Source organism: Ailuropoda melanoleuca, chromosome 2 (genome assembly GCF_002007445.2).
Source record: "Ailuropoda melanoleuca isolate Jingjing chromosome 2, ASM200744v2, whole genome shotgun sequence".
NCBI classification, from domain to species: domain Eukaryota; kingdom Metazoa; phylum Chordata; class Mammalia; order Carnivora; family Ursidae; genus Ailuropoda; species Ailuropoda melanoleuca.
This window is the reverse complement of record NC_048219.1, coordinates 185,916,788-185,933,612: the sequence shown is the minus strand read 5'-3', so window position 1 is coordinate 185,933,612 and position 16,825 is coordinate 185,916,788. Positions and strand designations below refer to the sequence as shown.

Genomic DNA, 16,825 nt, shown 5'->3' with positions numbered 1-16,825 from the left:
ATAAGCTAAAAAGAAAAATGAATCTGGAATAACTTTTGTGTTGACATCCTTTTCTCATGAGAGACCATGAGGCCCCCAGCACCTTGGCTAAACCCCCATTTCCCACTGCCAGAAGAAAATGTGATTTTGCTTTTCATACCATGTGACCTAGTTTATTGTTCGGTAATCACTTTGCCAGTTGCCGTTCTGTATTTATAAATAAATTACAAATACCGAGCTATGATTAAAACATCAGTTTTCCTTGCAGAAAAATTGCCGCTGCATTTAAATTTGTGCAGTCCACCCAGAACAATGGAACTCTCAAAGGATCTAATCCTTCCTGCCAAGCATCAGGTCCCTTGTCACAATGGTAACATCACATTTGCTTGATACTTGTAATCTTATGGTGTGTATAGGTGTGTGTATATGAGTATATACATGTGTATATATGTATGTATGCATACAGATGTGCATATATGTATGGGGGTGTGGATGTGCACACACACATGTGTATGTATGCATATACTTCAAACCAAATGCATATTTCAAGTAACTCTATGTTTTTCTGGAAAAACTTCTTAGGTACTGCCCGATCTGTCCCGCTAGCTTGTGAAGACCTAAGAGGCAAGGATTATGCTTTATTTATGTGCACTCAGAGCACAGTGCCATGCATAGGATGAGGGTTAATAGGTACCTTAATTTAATTGAACCCAAAAAGGCCTAATTCCAATAAATGACTCATTTAATGTTTGCTAACCTCCGAGGGACAAAGTAAAATGCAAGGTTGTATCTCCCCATTCCTCTCAGTAATTGTAATATGTTAGCAGCATCCTTAGAGCTCAAATTATTTTTTTAAAGGATCAAAGGCAGTGAGGAAGCACGGAGGGCTCCATAAGCTCGTGTTAGATTTCCTAGTCATTACACTGATTTGACTGGCATACACGACCTGGAGTCATCCTTTATTAACCTACCTGGTGGGAAAACTTTGCCCTGAAATCTTACTTTAAATCTCCCCTGGGTCTAGTAAATAAGAATTCTTTGCTAAAATTTTCTCCAGTTTGATTTATTCTTCCCAGAGTTACCATAATAATATATAATATGAAAATGGCTGTATTTTAGAAAGGATTTTAGAAATAGGAAAGTGGTATATAACCAATGAATCATGGAGTAAATTTTGCCTCTTAGTCCATAGAGACTCCTTGAAGTGGCCCCTTGCGTGAAAGTAAATGAGGAAAACATAATAGGCATGTTTTGCAAGTGGTAATAGAATAGAGGACTATAAACTATGACTTTTTATGTTTAAAGACGATAGTAATAGACCTGAGGTCACTGTAGGTTTCTTGATGTTTGGTCAGTTATGTTTCAGGCTTCTTCCTGAATGATCTAGACAAGTCCTGGCCATTCCTACATCTCCCCTTCCAGAAACCAGGATTTTTTTTCCTCCAGAATTTCCACACTAAAATAGACTCAATACGCGGAGATAAGCCCGTCCCAAAGTCCAAGCCATTCAGCCCAGAACCCATTGTTTCTTGTAGCTTCAGGAATGACCCGGACTCCCCTGGCTACTGAAAACCAAAGTTAGATCTTCTGGGCCTTGATCCATCCAGAGCATTTGATTTGGCCAGAACCAAGTGAGCCTTGAAGAGTGTGAGCAAGAGAAAACTATTGCCTCTTCTATAGGCTTGACTCTTAAGGGTATCTCCTATTGCCTGCTTTCCTCAAAAAAATGTTCTATTATCTTGGCCAAATGGTAGCTTAAATGAAAGTCAAGAATGGGAAGTGTTCTTACTTCTACATAACGCTGGTTCATTCCCCCAGATGGAAGTGCCAAGGAGACATTGAATGAGAGCCATTGCAGGCCATTGTCATCAGTCTGGGAACATAGCTGCACTCAGGGCCCCCTTAGTTCTCTTGCCTACCAGGATGGAATCCCATGGAATTCCCATGGAATCCCATGTTTTCATTAAGCAATAATGAATATGCTTGTTCAGATTTAAATTCAATATCTATTATTCTTCTATCATCCTTTGGTATTGATTATCCTTCTGAACCCTTTTTTTGGCTTAAATAAAATTGCTCCAGAAGTATTCTTAAAACCCCCTTTTATCATATTACCTATAATCAATATTTTTAATACAATATCTCTGTTTAAAAATTGTTTATATTTGACTCAATCTAGAATACTTGATTGAACATCTGTGTGTCATATCTCTCATACTTTAACCATTTTTTCCTATTTAATTTTCAGGATGCATACCACATCTGCTCATGAAGGACATAAGCAGCACAGATCACAAACTTTACCTATAATTCGAGGCAAAAACGCACTTTCAAACCCCAAACTCTTACAGATGTTAGACAATACCATGTCCAGTAAGTAAACAAGAAATAATAGGCATGCGATGGTGATCAGTGTTTCTCTAGATGTGTGGAAAATGTGAAATGCACTATAATGTTTCAGAAACATAGGGAAGGTTGGCATGCCACCGAGACCACTGCTTTTTCAGACTCGCTGTAGCCCAGGGAATTTTTCTTAGAGGAAAAAAAATCACTAGAGAGGGGGCTTAAAAAATGTAGTGTCCTTATAAAGAAGAAAGGAAAAAGGCAAATCGCTCAGTACCATCTGCTGGGTGTGGCTCCTCTGGTGTCAAGTGACTTTGCTATTGTCGGGCTTATAGGGGCCTCTAGCAACATGATTATTACTGTCTGCTCTTCAGGAACAGGAGAAATTGCCCGTGTCCTACAAGCAGTAGGTGTGACATCTTGAGCACAAGGAAGCACACATTCCAGCTTGTAAATGAGGAAAAATGGGCCCAGTGTTTTGTACTGTGTACATGTTGGTGATTATGGGCATGGGACCAGACTTACCTGTTTGAAGGCATGTGCCTTCACCTATAAATACCTTTAGTGCCATTAATGGCCATTAATGCACACTGCCCACAGAGACTGCACATTTAGTCTGTTAGCCTGGGAGCATAAAATTTGACCCAGATGGAGAATGAAAGAAATACAACTCTGTCAATGCCTAAGTCAATGGAAAAGAAGTAAGAAATAATGGCAAAGGGATCACTCTTGTCTACAGCTGACATTTGAAAAGGACACACAGACTATCTTAGCTGAGTTGCTACAACAAGTTAACAGTCTGGGTGGTTAAACAACAAAGTTCTCATAGTTCTCATAGTTCTGGAGGGTGTGAGGTCCAAGGTCAAGTGCCAGCAGATTTGATGTCTGGTGAGAACCCTCTTTCTGATTTGCAGACAGCCACCTTCTTGTTGTGTCCTCACATGACAGACAGAAAGCGATCTTTCTGATGTCCCTTTTTATAAGAGCGCTAACCCATTCATGAGGGCTCCACTCTCATGAGCTAGTTACCTCCCAAAGATCCCGCCTCCAAATACCATCACACTGGGGTTTAGGGCTTCAACATAGGAATCTGGGGGGACAAACATTCAGTCTACATCCACTAAAGACTCTGTCTAGAGTTTTTGATTCAGCCAATAAGGTAATTTAACAAACAAAAGCGCTTTGATTTAATAAATTGCTTATCAAAACACCAGTCAACATGAAATAATGTTATAATAGAAAAAAGTCCTTTATGGGATACAAAGAGTTTCTTAGACATTTATGCGTGTTCTACCTTATATTTTGTAGGCAACTCCAATGAAATAGACATTGTGCATCATGTGGACACAGAGGCCAATATAGCTACAGAGGTCTGCCTGACTATTCTAGACCTGCTATCCCTCTTCACCCAGATTCACCAGGTAAGTTGATGCTGACATCTTCTGCAACCATGATAAAATGGGAGGTAGGAAAGTCATGGGAAGTCAAGAACATGCTTTTAAAGTATTTTATGAGTAGTAAGGAGGGCACGTATTGCATGGTGCCCTGGGTGTTATATGCAACTAATGAATCATCGAACTTTACATCGGAAACCGGGGATGTAATGTATGGTGACTAACATAATATAATAAAAAAAATTTTTAAAAGTATTTTATGAAATTAATTAACCTTACATAAATCAACAGAAGTGTGAGTGGAAAAAAATTTGAAAGATGAGACTCAGAATTTATCAGAAGTTGACTACTACTCAAATGATATAAGTTCATATGTATGTCACTATCAGTCAAATAATAAACATTTTCCTTATTCCTCCTGCTTCACTCTCAGGCCAGCCCGGCTGAGGGAGACTGTGACTCTACTTTTTCGTCTCCAGGGGAGAGACGAATGACAGCTAGATCCAACAGGCTAATAATGCTGAGCATTTTTCCTGTGCTTGTCATCTGTGTAACATGGGTGAAATAATACCACTACATACTATTAGAATGACTCAAGTTAAAAAGGCTGACCATGCCAAGTTTTGGCAAGGATATGGAAAAACGGGAACTCTCATCCACTGATGGCGGGAATGCAAACACTCTGGAAAACAGTATGGCAGTCTAAAACGTTAAACCTGCGTCTCTCGTGTGACCAGGCATTCCAATACTAAGAATTTATCCCGGAGAAAGAAAAGCATTTGGTCACACAAAACTGTGTACACAAATATTCATGGAAGCCTTATTTTTAATAAGCGCTGAAAATAACCCAAATGTACATCAACAGGTGAATGGATTTTAAAACTGGTGGTATATCCACACATAGAATACTGCTCAGTCACGCTTAGTGAAAGAAGCCAAACAAAAAGAGTATTTCCTGTATATTTCCATTTACATAAAATTTTATAAATGCTAACTATAGAAATTACATGTCAGTTATATCTCAATAAAGATATTTAAAATATTAGCTCAATCTAATGAGCTTACAGATGTTCAGGGTTGAACTGAATAAAGTCTACACCACAAAATGATTATGCCAAGAAAGACCGGCTTTTGGGTGAAATGTCATCATAGCGGTAGAAAAAGCAAAAACCACATTTTAATTCTTTATTACTCAGTGAAAATGTCGATCAAATCTCAGACATCACAAAGGCCCTACAATGCCTACGAAGACCTGCCTCTCTGTGACCTCATCTGTGACCTCATCTTCTTCCTCTCTCCCGATCTCACCCCATGCCCCATGCTCAGGTTGCTCTGCTCTTTTTTTTCCAACCTTGATCTCACAGGCTTCTTCCCAGCTCATGTCCCTGGTACTATCTGTGTCTCCTTAGATAGTCCCTTCAGATATGCCCATGTCAGTTCATCCATTAAGCAGGTCTTGACTAACCACCCTATCTAGAGTAACCCTATGCCCAAAGCAATTACTTTTTATTATATCCTATCATTCTGCTCTATTTTCTTATTTAGCAATTTCTTTCAATCATTGCTGTGTAGGTTTCAGTGGGAACACAGACCTTATCTTCTTACTCAGCACTATTTCCGGCCCCCAGAATTGTGCCTACCACATAGTAGGTTCACAATAAATCTCTTTTGAAAGAATACAGCTGCCCTTTAACTCATCCTAAATATCTTCCGTGTTAAATTTCCAGAGACAGCTCCAACAATCCGAATGTCAAAATTCAATGATGAAGAGGGTCTTTGACACCTACATGCTCTTTTTCCAAGTCAACCAGTCAGCCACAGCGCTGAAGCATGTGTTTGCCTCCTTGAGACTGTTTGTATGCAAGGTAAGCATTCTCCTGGTTCCAGTGAAAGCTCGGGGAAGGATGGTGATAAACACATATTAATCCTGACATCTGTCAGGTTGGAGGAAAGAAGGCTTGTTTTATTTTGGTTTATTTGGTTTTATTGGACTGTTTTGGGGTTTTAGTAAGCCATTTGATTCATGGTCTGAAAATAAGTTCACAGCCTTGACAGCCTATCTGCTGGGATATCAAAAGGGAATAAAATTAGCATCTAGCCATCGTTTTGGGGTTCTCAGTGTTTGTGGCAGAGACTTAGGTAAAATGCACATCATCAACTATGATGTCTTTTCATGCCACGTAAAGTTGCCACATTGAAATAGACAGAGCTACCATCTTTGAGGATCCCTGTGGTTTTACAGTGTTGGGTGAACAGAAAGCATTTCAAAGCTCTCAGTCCCTGGTTCTGGGTTGTCATTATTGATGCATGAGAGACTTACCATGTACAGAATGATTATTTCTAGGAAAAAAGAGAAATATTAATATAGACTTAAATAAATACAAGTCTATCTGTTCCACTTGTAGATGGAAGAAAAAAACAAGGTTAAAAAAAAAAAAGAAGGTGGATTTTGTTCTAAGGAATTCTAAAACTGGGCATAAACAGAGCAACATGAAAACAAGAGCCGCCCTTAACCAGTCCTTTTATTTCCATAGTTTCCTTCAGCATTCTTTCAGGGGCCAGCCGACCTGTGTGGATCATTCTGTTATGAAGTCCTGAAATGCTGTAACCACAGGTCACGGTCGACACAGACCGAAGCATCAGCACTTCTGTACTTTTTCATGAGGAAGAATTTTGAATTTAACAAGCAGAAGTCAATTGTCCGGTCCCACTTACAAGTAAGTGCTGCCAAGGTTCATTAATGCTGTTGTGAAAAGCACTCATCTGTTCCAGCGCTGGTAAAAGCCTCCTGGCCCCAGGGCAAGAGCCACCAACTCCTCTACCAGACCCCTCCTTAAAGACGCTCAGCACAGTCAGCTCTCACTCAGAGGAAGAAGGCAGAAATCAGCAAAGCCCATAACTCCATTTGGACTTTTCCTTTCTTCTGCCAGGGAAGAGAATCAAATAGAATACCCGAATCAGGAAATCATGGCTATCTCTAGGATGCCAAACCCCTCCAGATTCTGCATGCAGAAATGTCTTTCATTAAGGCATCCCAAGATTCCTGTGACCTTCTCATATATTTGAGATTATAGGAAACGCCCTAGATGACATAACCTTCTAAAAATTTAATGTGTGAAGATGTTATTCTTTGGACCCGCAGGGAGAAATCAATAATACATTCATCCAGCCCAGTGGATTTCCTTAAAATTACTATTTCTGAATTACTACTTTTGAAGTTTCATTGTTCTTTTCTCTTCTAGCTCATCAAGGCCGTAAGCCAGTTAATAGCCGATGCTGGGATTGGAGGCTCTCGGTTTCAACATTCTCTTGCAATTACCAATAATTTTGCTAATGGGGACAAGCAGATGAAAGTAAGAAATTCTTTGTGGACATTTTCCAAGACTTAGGAATAAAACTAAACTGAATTCTTTGGCGAAATATCAACATCATAAAAAAATATAGGTTCTGCATTTTGTTCACTGAGACTTGAACTGAGTGTAACATTGAGTGTGCTTGTTTGAATTAACATCAGCTCTAACAGTGTCAGTCTGTCATCTGTTAAGTGGAATGTGCAAGATGTGTGATTGAATGGGATATACAAGAAAACTAACCACAAACATCCAGAAATACTCATAATCCTGTGCTTGGTCAAATTTATTGAATCTTTCTTTTAGAAATTTCTGAATACTTCTCCTTTAGTCATAGTACTGAAAAGTCCAGGGATAGAGCCTGGCATCAGGCGTGGCTGAACCCAGGGATTAAAATAATGTTTCCACATTAATTCAAAAAGATAGCTGCAGCCCCATGTTCATGGCAGCATAATTTCCCAAAGCCCAGGCATGGAAACAAGCTAAGGGTCCATCAGTGAATGGATGATTAAGCAGTGGTGGTATATATATTCAACAAAGTAGCATTCGGTCATAAAAACTGAGGCAATCCTACCATTTGTGACAACATGCATGGACATCGAAGGCATTATGCTAAGTGGAAATAAGTCAGACAAAGTAAGACAAATACTGTATGATCTCACTGACATGGGTAGTCTTACCAAAAAAATTCAAAGTCGTGGAAAAAGAAATCAAACCTGTGGTTATCAGAGGCAGGGGGTGGGGAGTGGAGAAATTGGAGGAAGGTGGTCAACAGGTACAAACTTCTCTTTGTAAGATAGATAAGAACTGGGGATGTCAGGTACAACGTGATGGCTGTAGCTAACACTGCTCTATGCTGTAGAAAAGTTAGTTGTTAAGAGAGAAAATACTAGTTGTCATCATAAGAGGAAATTTTTTTCCTTTTTCCTTTTTTCCTTTCTTTCCTCTGTACTTCATCTACATGAGAAGATGGCTGTTGGCTGAACCTGTTGTGGTTCTCACTTCACAATATGTGTAAATCAAATCACCATGCTGTGTGCCTTAAACTCATAAGTGATATACGTGAGTTACTTCTGAATGAAACTGGATAAAAAATCTTAATAAAAAAGTTTTTCCTAAGTTAAAAAATCATCATATGTTCAAGCCCCCTTCTCCTGCTGCCTTGATTTTTGCCTCCACTTCTCAGTTCAATTTCCCTCTTTGTTTATTTCGTTTACAAGTAGGCGCTCCCCATGAGCTTTCTCTCAGAAAGTCTGATCACACTGGAGTATCCTGTAAGTGGAAAAAATGCATCGGGGCACCTGGGTGGCACAGTCAGCTAAGCGTCTGCCTTCAGCTCAGGTCATGGTCCCAGGGTCCTGGGATCGAGCCCCATGTGGGGCTACCTGCGCAGCAGGGAATCTGCTTCTCCCTCTCCTTCAGCCCCTACCCCTCTCCCTCAGCTCATGCTATCTCACTCTCAGTCTCAAATAAATAAATAAAAACATTAAAAAGAGAGAGAGAGAGAAGAAAACACCTCATTCTATAGTGCCAAAGTCCCAGACCTGAATCTCTTTGTCTAAACCTTGTATCATATGCCCACTCCTAAACTGATCACTGGCTTGAGGAATTAAAGAATATAATGGGCCAGGCCAGTTTGGTGGGCCACCCACTGGTGCCTGCGAATGAAGTGGACCCCTTTAAATCACATGAACTAGAGCCAGAGAGGAAAGTGCCTCAAAGAACAATCAGGATGCTCTTACTAAAAGAAGCTAGGTGAGCAGATAAGATGGAGTCTACTGCAGTTCTTATGTTCAAATGTGTACAACCACAATCATAACACATGGAATGCATATGTGAAGAAAGTACATATTTATGAACAATATAGAGAATGTACCAAACTGTGATGCCAAGTCACTTGAAGTAACTTACCTTAGGCATTAGGAACAGATAATGACCCAGGCTCTCTGTTTTCCAAAGAACAGCAACTTCCCAGCAGAGGTGAAAGATCTGACGAAACGTATAAGGACTGTTTTGATGGCGACAGCTCAGATGAAGGAGCATGAGAAGGACCCCGAGATGCTGGTGGATCTCCAATACAGTCTGGCAAACTCCTATGCAAGCACCCCTGAGCTGCGGAGGACCTGGCTCGAAAGCATGGCCAAGATTCATGCGAGAAACGGAGACTTATCTGAGGTGATTAGCGAAGGCTAAGTCCTTCTCCATTGGCATTGTCCTCTTTATCAGGGCAATTGGATTTTCACGTACAGTAGGCTACCATATTTTTCCACTCATCTAGATATGACCCAATGATATATAGATGTAAATTTGCACGTAGGATTCAAGAATGCCCAACTCCATGTAAATGATACCAAGTCAAGGACAGAGTCATTGGTATCAGCTGTAATTATAGGATATGTAATGCAGAACCAAAGATTAAAAGCCTAAGACTACAGAGGATGGTTGTAATGGTATCTGGAAATTGAGTTATATAAGTTAATGTTCTGTGTCTTAAAACGTCTTCCCTGTAATTGGAGTCGGATGGGGAAGTTTGCCACCATGGTGAGTAATCTTCAGGCTGGGGTAATCTGTCCTTATTTGCAGCTAGTCTGAGCTGGTGATGGAAATATTAACACTCCCACGAGCCATGTGAGGAGAGTGCACTGTGTGAAGGTTATAAATCAATAGCTAACTTTTTTATGTCAGTTCAAATACTGGGTGGATTTCTATGCAGCAATTCACAGCCCCCAAGTGGTTTCGGGACACCAAATGGGAAACTTGTGCCTTACTCTCAGAAACTTGTGCCGCTTTGGAGAAGAGATTAATTTGTCTGGGATAATCCTAACACCTGAAGTTCTTCTAAACACATGTGAGGGATCCTGGGATAGAAATAGAGCCAATCAGAAACTGTGGTTGGAAACAATTGGATGGGACAAGAATGAGAAACTCCAGGTCCCTTGGATGGCCCAGAAAATGGAGAAATAACTCCACAACCTTCAAAGGGAAAAGCTGAAGTCATTTGGACCCTTTAGCTGGTCAAGTTCTAGTACGTGTTCAGCAATGTTCAAGACTTTTCAGGAGATATGAGAGAACAATAAAATCGCCATATAGTCTGGTTGGCGGGAGCACACCTGTTACATTAGGCCACACTATTTAATTAAGTACCACCTTGTGAGGCGACCGTCTTAAAGGCAGTAGATATTCCAATGGGGCCATTACTGGAAGGAGAAAAGCCAAGAAGGTAGCTTAATTTTACTCCCAATTTAGATCTCGATGTTATAGCTTGTAGTTTTAACAAGAGAAGAGAACTGTGGATTTAAAAATACATACATTAGACTTAGATATTAAAGAAGGGAGGTAATTCTATTGAAAAATTCTTCAGGTCAGCTCATTCACTCACTTGAAGACTACACCTAGATAAACACAAACAAAAAATGCCCAAATATGTGTTTTATTCTTGATTATGAACTTTTTGGAAATCAAATCAATTCTTGTTTTTGATTAATTCATTAAAAGGATTCCTCCCCATATTCTCACATGGAATACTGACTCACCTTGAAAGATTCGTCCTGATTAGATGAATAGTAGAATCTACACTGTGCCTTCCTCTGAAACCCTTTTCTTTTTATTATAGGCTGCTATGTGCTACATCCATATAGCTGCCCTCATTGCGGAGTACCTGAAAAGAAAGGGTAAGATGGCTGTGTGCAGGGAGAGAAGTCTAGAAGTTGACATGTTGAAGCCTAAATTAAAATTAACTTATTAATTTTAGGTTGTATTAATCTCAGTTATGTTTTGTTAAGTTACGTTAATTTTCACAGATATTTCTAATTATACTGTACTTATAAATTTTAGCTCTCTTGTGCCATTATCATGTTTATTTTATGTACGAAAATGCTAACTGGTCAACCTCTTAGTTCAAAATGAGAATGTTTCATTGGTAACGATTAGTAGTCTCATAAGCTTGTATTAACACCAACATGTAGCAATGTCTTAACCTCATCTTGCACTACCATAGGTTACTGGAAAATGGAAAAGATTTGCACACCATCCCTGCTCCCGGAGGATATCCACCCCTGTGATAGCTACCCATTACTAACAGCTCCTGGTGGAGGAAGTGAGTGGCCTAACTCTCCCGCATAAACTCCTTTACCCCCATGGAACAGTGCAGAGGAAATTATGTTGCTGCTTAAAGTCTTCTTTGATGAAACTCTTAAATGTTTTCTTGGAAGCAAAAACTGTCTCAGAACTTCATAACTCATGCTGTAAAAGCTTGAAGCCCTACCATTCCTAAATCTACCCAAACTTATGAAGTTTAGAACTGAAAAGTTCTCAGCACATAGAATTGCATCTTATCCAATATTTAGGATTATGAGTCATGGCCGTATTTGCTACCAATCTGCATACTAGTTTGCCCTTAGGATTTTATTCTAAAATTGTTTTAAAATTGCAAGAAAAATCTATTTTAATTTTGGAATCTAATAAGATGACTCATTTGAAACAAGGAATGCCAAAAATATATATGCAGGACTCTATAATCAACATGTTCCATTTACTTTTTTAAAAGCATAAACTGATTCAGACAATTTGCAACACATAATAATTTACAGTACTGATTTCCTTTAATTAAGAATATGTCATCTTTAAAGTTTGATGAAAGATTTTGTGACAATAACTAAAGAATTACTCTTTGTGAAACATTTGGCAATATAGCTAATCTATTTAACCTGTCTTCCTTTGCAAAAGTTTGCTCAAACCCAAAGGTTATGGCCTGGGGTCTATTTCCTAATGCTCTCTTAACTTTCAAAATGTAGTGGAAAGCTCAGTGTATGAAAAACAGAAACGAATCTTTAGATATTAAGATCAAAATGACTGAACGAAAGGTAAATGGACTTTAGTTACAGTATTTTGGAAACATAATTAATCCTTTATTCTTTTAAACATGCATACATTTTCTAAAGAATCTCAGTGGATTTTGCAAAAAGGCATTTGAACCAAATGACCAAAGTGAACTGTGAGACAGAGGTCACTTGTTTGAGGAGGAGACCAGACCTGGCATCATGGCTTGTGTCAACGCTAAAATTCAGGAATCTTCCTGCTTAGTTCCACACTTACCATTTAGCTTCATTTTTGTATGCACGTCATCGAACTCATCACTCTTGTCTAACGTACCCTTCTTCCCCATCTATTTTGTATCATAATCAGACACTGTACAGCTCCATAAAGTTGATTTCAAATTCTAACAAAAAACAAAATTTAAAAAACCTGATAAAACTAAGGGTCTGTTTGAGAAATTGTGGAAACCACATCCCAAAATATTGTGTGAACCTTTAATATTCAAAAAATGTTAAATACCCATTTCCAGACCTAGGGTAACATTGGACACTAACATACCCATTGAGTAAAGAATATATTTGCTTAGTAAACTCTAAGGAAGGTGATTTTTTATGATGCATTAACATATATTTATATCCATTGGCATATATCTAAAGTCCTCAATATACTTTTATATTATGGTGTTTCTAAGTTAGAGGAAAAAGGATCCCTTCAGTACAATGTGCACATAATTAAGACTATAGGCAAATATAAGCAACTCCAGAAAGTACAACTGTAATAAAAATCATCATTCTGCAAAAAATATATGGTGACTTTCTCTGCTATATATCCCTGCTAATCAATTGTCATATATTTTAATATATGTTTAATTACAGAAGGAATATTATTATTTTAAAAAGTAGGAAAGTAGAATTTTTAACGCAAGGATTAGATTGCAAAAACTATTCTAGTTATAATTTCGAGTATGTTTGAGGAGTGATCGTTTAGTGACATAGCCCATGAGCTGATAATTAAAAATGGAGACATCTCACAAAAGTATTAGCTATAATTTTAAAAGCACTTGCTCAATATGTGTGGGCACGCACTGGGCTCCACACTGGCAATATCTCACTTAGTTGCCAGTAATGAGTCTTTGAGTTAGGTGCTGTTATGGCCTCCTGTTTTTAAGTGAGAAAACCAAGAGAAGTGATACAAACCAACCCAAGGTGCACGGATAGCTTGTGATGGGGCCAAAGTGCAAGGGCTGGTCGGTCACTCCAAGCTGTGCTCCTGACTGCTCAAATTCCCCACTCTTCAGTTCCAGTCCCTCCTCTCGGGGCATTGCCCATGATCAACTGTCTTTATATATTATCTGTAGAGCCAGATCTTTTTTTTCTATTTTTTTAAATCTTGGTAGCCATGGTGCTAGGAAAATTTAAGGAAGTTTCTAGATAGTGCAAAAGAGTGAAAATTGGCAAGGAGCGAGCTTTGTTTCCATAATACACTGACCATACCAGGTGTTTTCTCAAATATTAATGTTTTGAATCCCTTCAACCATCCTTTAAGATAGATAATAACATCTTCAGTTTAACAAATGGGGTGAAGCAGGCTCAAAAACTCTGGCTAAACTAGGACATTGGAACCTTGTCTATTTACAAATTCTGTATTCTGTCTATGATTCCATGCCAGCTTCTAAAAGAAAATGTATCACCTGAAAATTGATACAAAATTAGAAAACAGGGTCATTGGTTGCCCTGGGAGATAATATTTATCAACAGTCATTATCTACCCATCTCATTGACTGTGTGAGTTTTATTTACCACTTGTAACATCATAAAGAAAGACATTATCTATTCCAAACAGGATCTGGCTCAAATAATAATGTCGCATTTTGCTTGGTCCTCTCAAGGCATGTTCTCTATGGGCTGGCCAGCTTTTCTGAGCATCACACCAAATATTAAAGAAGAAGGAGCAATGAAAGAAGATTCGGGAATGCAAGACACACCGTACAATGAGGTTAGATCCATATAATCTCGTGTACACTGACTAAAAAGATGCATTGAATTATTACATTAAGCTAAATATGGAAGAGAAAATCTTATTCAGAAATCAAATAAAATTACTGTAGAATAGGACTTAGGCTAAATGAAAGGCAGGCAAAAATTAATCTGAGATTAATAGATCTCAAATTCCATTGATAAAGCATAATTTTCAATGAATATTTAAACTAAATGTCACTTCTCTAAGATGGACCCAAATATATAATGTCAGTTCTTCTATAAGATATGAAATCATTGGTCGTTTGGTAAACATAATAAGGGATGCTGAAAATTTTGTGAGCTGATCACAACTTTTTTTTTAATGCATTAGAAAGTTGTAAATACACTCGAACAGAAAGGTTCACTAGTTTCTGCAAAAAAACTTTTGATTTGCAAATCATGGTTATTGTGCGTTAATCAAAAGAAGTTGTCTATTGGCAATTACATAGCAATAATTCTGATAAAGAAAATAGAGCTCCCTCATCAAGTAAATAAAATATTTCATAAGCTAATTGTTTAAATCTTTATGTTACATAGATTGAGAAAAAAGGGTTGCAGAAAGAAAGTTTTGGGGTGGATTTTTTTTTTTTAGATTTTTTATTTATTTATTTGACAGAGATAGAGACAGCCAGCGAGAGAGGGAACACAAGCAGGGGGAGTGGGAGAGGGAGAAGCAGGCTCATAGAGGAGGACTGACGTGGGGCTCGATCCCATAACGCCGGGATCACGTCCTGAGCCGAAGGCAGACGCTTAACCGCTGTGCCACCCAGGCGCCCCTGGGGTGGATTTTAATTAAATTTTATATATGGTTTATATGAATTTAGTATACCTTGAGGATAAACAGTAAATGCAACTACATATTTACATTAACTATTTCAAATAACATTTAAGAATCTCTTCTTCAAAGACGTTGTTCAAAAGATTTAATAATATTATCCACTTGCTTAAGTGAGTATATAATTTGATTTAGCTGAATATTTATTAAACCACTAGTATATGTGAGGCGTTGAGAATGGAGGACAAAGATAAATAAGACCTAATGCTGACTTTCAAAGAGCTTAGAATCTTGAGAAGGACAAACTTTTTTCAGGATGGAGAGTAGCCAGTTTAAGACCTAACAACTACAAATCTAGGCAATTAAAGGGGAACAACTTTTTAAGTGACAGTGGTTGGGATGCAGATGGATGAGACATATATGAAAGCTCTCCAGACTTTTGCACTGGGTCTTGGCACTGATGGGACTTGAAGGTGCCAAATGAGAAAATAAGGTTCTTATAGGTGCAGCCACAACACCAGTAAATGTGTGGAGGTGCAAAAGTATTCTGAGAGTGGAGTGGTACAGGATGGTGTAACCAAAGTGCAAAAGTCAGTGACAAGTGGAGTGGGAGGGGGGCACTGAAAGGGGGGTTGGTGCTGATCATGGAGCTCCTTCAATGCCATGCTGGAGAGTTTGGATGGCCATTCAGAGACACTGGAGTTTCTACAAAGGTTTAGGGCAGGGGAGAGCTCGTGATCAGATTTACATTTTAGAAAGAAAGATTCCTAGAGAACAGCACATAGGATGGACCAGAGTGGAAAGCAGATTACTAGGAGACCACTATGGGGTCTGGAAGAGAAGGAACAGGGGTTTGATCTAAGGCAGTGACCATGGAAATGGAAAGGACTAGACAGAGCTGAAGGCATTTCATAGATTCAAATTAACAAGCTCGAAGGACTAATTTGGTAATGGAAAGAGAAGAATCCAAGAAGACACCACCATCCCTTCCAGGATGGGTGTAAATGCCGTTAACAAAGAGAACACCGAGACCCCACTACAAAGAAAACTGACAGTGTAACAGTTTTGAAAACAAGTTTTCAGGGATGAGCCACAATGTGTTCCCCATGCTTACACATTCGTGTAAAATCTCATTCTTATTTGGGGGATTGCAGAATATCCTGGTGGAGCAGCTCTACATGTGTGTGGAGTTTCTTTGGAAGTCTGAGCGATATGAGCTCATCGCTGATGTCAACAAACCCATCATCGCTGTCTTCGAGAAGCAGAGAGACTTCAAAGTACGTTTTCTGAGGCCAGACCTTGGTCAAAACATCCTGCTTTAAATTGGTGAATTACAATTTTCAAAAGGGGCAACTCCCTGTTTTTTGTATCAGCATCATCTTCATGAAACCCTTTGATTTATGATTTCAGAAACTATCAGACCTCTACTACGACATTCATCGATCATACCTAAAAGTTGCAGAGGTGGTCAACTCAGAGAAGCGGCTGTTTGGTCGCTACTATCGTGTAGCATTTTATGGGCAGGTAAGTTCACCAGAAGCTACGTGGCCTCTACATTCTGTTAAACAATGAAACTTTGTCTTTCATTCTCTATGAGACATCAAACTCCACATGCCAAGGGATTGAGAGGATGTGGGTATGTCTGGGTATATTTCAGGGTTTTTCTGGATGTGAGGGTCGTATGTCTGTCCATAGGAATGTAGTGAACTGGGGAACAAACGGGCAGAGAAATCCAGGGGTCTTCATACAGATCGAGTTAAACCAGTGATTTCTAACTTCTTGGAGAAAGAGAGAATTTCTTTTTCAGCATCCTCTTCTTCCCAGTTAACGCTCAATATCTAATTATAGTTTCACGTCCTATGTTAAAGTGAAATTAAATTGAACATGTTTTGAGAAATGAAATTCACAGCACTCTGGGAAATAAAGAATTCCTAGGGGCTCCACCCTGTCAAAGCTCTTTGACTTTACAATCATGCATTTTCTTTCCTCCTCCTTCTAAACTACCACTAATTCCAGACACAACACCGTATGTTATTTTTTTTCCCCGTATTGTAGGTCAGTATAACTGTCGAGTTATCTTTCCCAGCTTCCCACCTTAGCAGTGAACCAGCATAATAATATTAACGAGCCATAGTATTAGCCGGAAAACTA

General features: G+C 38.8%; 1 protein-coding gene across 6 annotated transcripts in view; it reads left to right on the top strand.

Annotated features, from left to right (window-relative positions):
* DOCK10 (dedicator of cytokinesis 10) overlaps positions 1 to 16,825 on the top strand; it is a 240,246-nt gene that overhangs the window by 206,410 nt on the left and 17,011 nt on the right. For all 6 annotated transcript variants that reach the window (XM_019798992.2, XM_011224086.3, XM_034655274.1 and 3 more), the window contains 12 exons: positions 248 to 349; positions 2,228 to 2,352; positions 3,631 to 3,743; positions 5,444 to 5,581; positions 6,251 to 6,433; positions 6,959 to 7,069; positions 9,026 to 9,241; positions 10,680 to 10,737; positions 11,064 to 11,162; positions 13,770 to 13,876; positions 15,829 to 15,951; positions 16,085 to 16,198. In XM_019798992.2, the coding sequence (XP_019654551.2) occupies positions 248 to 349; positions 2,228 to 2,352; positions 3,631 to 3,743; positions 5,444 to 5,581; positions 6,251 to 6,433; positions 6,959 to 7,069; positions 9,026 to 9,241; positions 10,680 to 10,737; positions 11,064 to 11,162; positions 13,770 to 13,876; positions 15,829 to 15,951; positions 16,085 to 16,198 (1,489 nt within the window). The remainder of the gene's footprint in view (positions 1 to 247; positions 350 to 2,227; positions 2,353 to 3,630; positions 3,744 to 5,443; positions 5,582 to 6,250; positions 6,434 to 6,958; positions 7,070 to 9,025; positions 9,242 to 10,679; positions 10,738 to 11,063; positions 11,163 to 13,769; positions 13,877 to 15,828; positions 15,952 to 16,084; positions 16,199 to 16,825) is intronic.